We start from the raw sequence: 6,270 nt of genomic DNA, 5'->3' as shown, positions 1-6,270 counted from the left end.
TGTTAAACATGAAAAAAATGATGCATCAACACTATCAATTTCCTTTACAATCTTAAACACCTCAATCAGATCACTCCTAACTTCTTTTTTACAAGAGAAAACAATTTGAGATATTTCAGCCTCTCATTGTATGACAACCCCTCCATCCCATGCAAGTAACCCTTCTCTGAACCCTTTCCAACAATTCAATGTCTTTCCTAAGGTAAGGTGCCCAAGACTCAACACAATATTCCAAATGTAGCCTAACCAGTAACTTTTACAATAAAATTATAACCTCTTTAGACTTGTATTCAATATTTTTATTTTCCCTACCACTAGCAACAGCACACTACTTGGATGGCTTTATAAACTGTTATAGTGTATTCTAAAGCTTTATAAGTCTTGCATAAAATAATGATAAAATATGTTGTCAAAGATCATGTAAAATGTTTGATCTATCATATGATGATAAATTTATAGTTGCTGCTAGAATTAGGTAGGTACTAGGCCTGTTAGAAAAAAAGATGTTGATGAATGAAAATAAGAAATTTTGGGTTTGACTATTCTCCGGTTTTTGACTTTGGGACACTCTGGATAATTGAAAAGCAGCATGTATACCGGAGATCGAGTAATTATGCCAGGTAGCTCTTCATATCTTAACTTCTTATGACCTGTAGAGAAGAAAATCCAGATGTACTTTGTATTGTTTTAATACAGGCATCCACGCCATCCCTACATAGGGAGTGCTAGCATACTCTTTGAAGTTATGTTTGTTTCACTTTTCTGTGTGTCTAACTGTATTAGTTTTTTGTGGTATGAATGATTTTGTTATTTCATTGTCCTTGCCGGAAATAAGGTTTTATTTTACTCTCATTTACCAGTCAGAGTAGTAAGACAGACATTAATGAAGTATTTATACCATGTCTGACAGAATGGCTTTCTGTTAATTTGATCTTTTTTCTTACGAATATTTTCACATAAAACCAACCTACATATAAAATAAAAACACCGTTGTTTCATTATACCTATCTTAATGATATTCTAGGTATTACGTTCAAAATATAAAATGTACAGTAATATATAACATTTTAGCACAAAGCAAATTAAATTATGAATATTCTGTTGACAGCCTTTCATAATGTTATTGATCAGTTGGTCCATCAAGCCCATACTTTTACATCCACCCTTGATAAAAAAAATAAAAGTTTAAACCACTTTATTTTTGTTTTCCTTTTAAACTGTCAGTGTCAAGTCATTCCACAATCTCATCACTCTGACAGAAAAATAAAACTGTATTAACTGTAGTTTAGTTTTTTGTTTGTTTCAAAATCTTAAACTTATGGCTTTTATTTCCTTTTTTTTAAAGATACAACATAAAAAATATTAGACCGTTATTCTGTTAATCCCCTGGATAATCTTGTAAACTTTAATAAGATCACATCATACTCTATTTTTCTCAAGATTAAATAAGTTAAAAGATCTTAACTTTTTTCCCTGTAAGACAACCCTTCAATTTGTCAGAATCATCATAGGAGCCATCTTTTAAATCTTTTCCAATAAGATAGATAAGAACAATGATGTACACAATACTCCAAGTGAAATCCAGCCACTGATCTATATAAAGAAATAATTGTATCTTATGATTTGTAATCATTATGTTTGGAAATTCATTTTAAAATTCTGGCACTTTTATATTCATGATTGTTTTGTAAGCATACTAGATCTGTTTGTGTTTGAAAAACTATAGTGGTCAGGATGGGGAAGGAAGCATTTCTTTAAGGACCTGAGCCATGATGCTCGGTTGGTAGAGCGTGAGCCTCAGAGCATTATTTTTAAACAATAGTCGTAGGTCTAAGTGCTTGATCCAAATGATATCAAAAAGCTTTAGTTTACAATATATTTGTATAAATCTTTCAAAATTTAGACTATGATTTTGATAAGTGGCTCTTAGTTTTGTTAATAAAAACTAGTAATCACCGCTAAGGACTTGGCACAGACTTTATTTCTTGGTTCAAAAAAAATAGTGCTAAACTTAAGCTGAACACCAAGTTGGGTGGATTTTTCAAGGTTAGACGTTAGAATACGTTATTTACCATCATGCAGATGTTAATCACCATTATGCAGATGGTCTTATTTTATTGCTATTGCCATTATGCAGATGTTATAGTTTAATGTTTTTTCCAAATGAAATTTCAAGTGTGTTTTTAACTTTTAAGCTGTCATGCAGAAATAATATAAAGTTAAATGTATGGCAGATATCTATGCCCGTTGCCTTTGTTATCTGTTGACATATATATAAATCCGTACATGATTGTGTGAAGGGGGGTGAGATAGATTTTTGGTGATATTTAGAGTAGTGATTTTGGTTTTTGATTTGCCATTTATTTATCAAGTTCTCTCCTTTCTTTTCTTTTTTCCCCCTTAACCAATTTACTTTTTTAAGCTATGCTACAAACTATTTATAGTATTTTCAAAGTGTAGATGAAATTTATGCTTGAATAAATTATATCTTAAAGTGCTGTTTAATTGAAATCAGTTCTGCCAAACTTCTTTCTGTACATAACAAAAGAAAATGTGTAATATACTTATAACCATAGAAATGAGTTTTTTGATATAGTTTCAAAGAAGCTTCAGTAACAGTCACAAACAAGTTTTATTAGAAATAGTGTATCCATATATAATTTTTACCCGTGGTTGATTACAGCTTTTGCAAAATAGCACGTACTGAACAAATACTATTCCAAAAATATTAAGGCTTTAAATGTATTTTTACAAAATCCAGAATTGTTTAAAAAATGCAGTTATCTAATTTCTATGAAAATAATATTTTATCCTGTTTTAAGGTCCTCTTCAGATAGTTCAGTCCACAAGAAAGTCTAGTAAGATAAATGTTACCCAAACTAGCTGTGTAAATTAACTTATGATGTAAATTTTATCAAAGCAAAATCCATGTGCATTTTAGAAATAACATTTGTAGCACATTTAAGGTAATTAAGTTTGTACCTCAATGTTGTATGGACTTAGACCTAGCTTGAGAGCATAATGTTATATGATATGAAACATGATGTAATTAAACTGTCAGGAAAACTATAGTGTTACAATACTGATGTGGCCAACATGTGGAGTTAGGATTCAGTCATTTAAAGTAAGAGATTAGTACATCCTATTGTATGCACTGCTGTGTTACAAGTGCTTATGTGCAACTTGAATGGATGATGATTGAAAAATAGTAATTATGAAATTAAAGAACAGTATAACTTTTGTAAACCTGTGAAAAAATTTCACTTCTGTCAATTTTGTTTTACAAATACATGTCATTCACAATCCCAGTCATTGGACATATGCTGTTCATTTAGAGCTTTGTAATAGTAGAGATAATGTGGCCAACTTTAATCAGCATTTGATATTTTAAAGATAAGTAAATCTTGTGTATATATTACTGTCTTACATGCACTATATGCGAGTTGGAAGGGAGACGATTAAGGAACATAAGATATCAAATAGCTTTAGATGACTGTAAAAAGTTTGATATTTCAAAATTCAGACATTTGTGTTTTTTTATTAAATGGTTTTCATTTTAGTAGATAAATCTGAGTTATTTCATTAAACAAATAATATTATCATTTAAGTTAATATATTTTAGGAAAACCAAATTATAATATAAGTATGCCTGATGTTCTGTATATTTTCTTAAAATAATTACAATTTACAATGCTTTAAGTTCTAAACATCTTAATTCTACCCAATATCTCAAACATACACACACACACATTTTATGGGTTACACTTAAATTCATGAACAATTTTAAGAATACAAGCACACATTTTAATGTTATTTAAAATTAACTATGCAAGTTATTTTTAAACATACAAATCAGAATACTTCCATTACAGACTTATTTTACTTTAATCCATTAAACATACAAATCAGAATACTTCCATTACAGACTTATTTTACTTTAATCCATTAAACATACAAATCAGAATACTTCCATTACAGACTTATTTTACTTTAATCCATTAAAGATTTCTCTACAGACCTTAAAATTTAAGGACTTGGTATAAAATCATTTACTTCGATGGACAAAATGGATTTTAACCACTTTACATAAGAATTTGGTGCGAATTTGCCCAAAAATCACACATCTAATGTTTGTTCTTTTAATGATACGTAGAGAATGACAGACGTCTATATCTGATATGCGTATAAATAATCAAATTCAGATGTTTAATCATTGAAGCACATACATAAATCAGCATAACTACTAAAAACATGAATTTTACCTTACAGGAGTATCAAAGTACCAAATGTGGATTGTTTGGTATTGACACAGATAATGAAATAGTTACCACTTTTGACACTGAAAAACATACAGGAGTAGCACTGGAAGTTGACAAGAAACCTGTTTCAGCAGACAACATTGAAGAGATTATCGATGATGACCCTTTTGCAGGTACTTCAATATTTTGTTTCAGCGTATAAAAATGTACTTAGTGCTATTTGATAATGACGTATTTTTAGTTTTTCATTTACTGAATAAGTTGCACGTATCATTATATGTGTTTTCTCGTGTTATTTGTTGTAATGTTTTAACAACTGTACACAGTGGTTTTCTAATAAAAAATGTTCAAAGCATACATTAAGTCCTAAAGATATATTAGAAGAGTATAGCATCTCAAAGACTTAATAAGTAACTTTCTGATCGTCATTTAGTTTCAAATTTTCACAACTTACAACTGTAAGTATCAGATAAGTTATACTTCAGGAAAGACTTAAGTTTAAAGCATGTTCTGTACATTAGCCATGCTAAGCCTGCTGTTCGTTCGAGACTGTAATGTTTTGTGGTTTATATGTTCGGTAATCTTTATGGCATTTAAAATTATGTTAATTTTAATATAAAGTGTCAAAAAATATTTTATTTCTATTTCTAGGACTTTTTCGTGGTTCTCTGTGTCCTACGAATTGCAGTGATGATTTCAAAATTTCATTTCATGTAAGCAACACTCAATTAACACCCCCACCTCCTCCTCCCAGAAGAACAGCTATTTCTCGACGGTCTCGAAATATTTATGAAAACGTTGGAATTAAAATGGAGAGTGGGGGTAGGAGTAGACCTAACTTGCAGGATCCTTCTGAAGGGGGAAGAGATGATAACCGCAACAGCTTGTCCGTAATGAGCCCTTTTGATGAAAATGCTGAATGGGCTGAAATAGCAGATATTATGGCTTCTTTTGGAAGTGGAATTGCTCGAGAATCAGTATTTTCCAATGAAATGGAAGAACACTTTACTAATGTGCTGACTTTAGGTAGGAAAGGTAATTGATTGGGTAATGATGGATAAGTATAAATACATTACTTCGTACACTTTTCTCGTCTGGGTTCTATTTTTTGTTGTTGTTTTTTTTGTGTTATTGCTCAGAGGTATCATTGGGGGTGGGCTACAGGAATGGTCACTCTAAATGGCACTTTCTGTGAGACATTTCTAATCAATTTAGAATAATGTGTGTATGCAAACTGTGCCTTAGTTTAGGGCCCCCCAGCTGAATTGGGGTCCCACTCAAGGTCAGTCTTCTTTGCCCCTCCTTTCCCTAGGCATTTTATGAAATGATAGTCATTTTTTTGTTTATCTTTGTGTGTTAGGTGTTAAAACTTCATCTATAGTTATGAATATACACTACATTATACTAGTGTATGTTTATCTAATACATCCATGTATTTTTACTTATTCTTCTGGTAAAAGATTCTTCGAAAGAGAACGACCTTTCCAATGTTTCAAGTATTTGTCATCAGTTTTTGTTAATGCAATACAGATATTCATACACAAAGATGTAGTCTTTAACTCTTTTTCAGACGGGTCACGGATGAAAGGCCACGTCATTGCGTTTGTTGACTCGCATTCCAAAATGTTATTGAACTACTATTGCATGAATTTATGTCAATAAGTTTGATATCAAACTGTAGAATTTAATTGAACTTTTAGTATTATACCTTACTTAAATTCTTAATTTAAAAGTAAATATTAAAAAAATACAGATAAACATCGATTTTTGTGTGTCACATGGTATGTTGAATGCAGCACAGGTTCAAATTAGATGTTTGCGATGTCAAAACACTAAGTCTGTAGTTTCGTAGGAATTAGGAACTCAAATTACTGATATTAACAAGCTAGAATATAAAATAAGAGCCTCTTATCTTTTCATTTTGCTAAGATATTGCTCAGTTAATAAATCAAACACAGTGTCTCCCCACCCACCCCCTCTTTCCTATTTTTGGAAATGCTCCCTTATATAA

At 30.8% G+C, this 6,270-nt stretch overlaps 1 protein-coding gene across 3 annotated transcripts in view; it reads left to right on the top strand.

Moving 5' to 3' along the window:
- The window catches only part of LOC106470250, a 57,960-nt gene that overhangs the window by 20,800 nt on the left and 30,890 nt on the right, over positions 1–6,270 (top strand). For 2 of the 3 annotated variants that reach the window (XM_022398848.1, XM_022398847.1), the window contains 2 exons: positions 4,270–4,432; positions 4,911–5,294. In XM_022398848.1, coding sequence (XP_022254556.1) covers positions 4,270–4,432; positions 4,911–5,294 — 547 coding nt within the window. The remainder of the gene's footprint in view (positions 1–4,269; positions 4,433–4,910; positions 5,295–6,270) is intronic. The other variant, XM_013930793.2, reaches the window with a different exon arrangement.

The sequence above is a fragment of the Limulus polyphemus genome, unplaced genomic scaffold (genome assembly GCF_000517525.1).
Source record: "Limulus polyphemus unplaced genomic scaffold, Limulus_polyphemus-2.1.2 Scaffold3903, whole genome shotgun sequence".
Taxonomy (NCBI): domain Eukaryota; kingdom Metazoa; phylum Arthropoda; class Merostomata; order Xiphosura; family Limulidae; genus Limulus; species Limulus polyphemus.
Note: the sequence above shows the minus strand (reverse complement) of the source record. Positions and strands in the feature narration are given on the sequence as shown.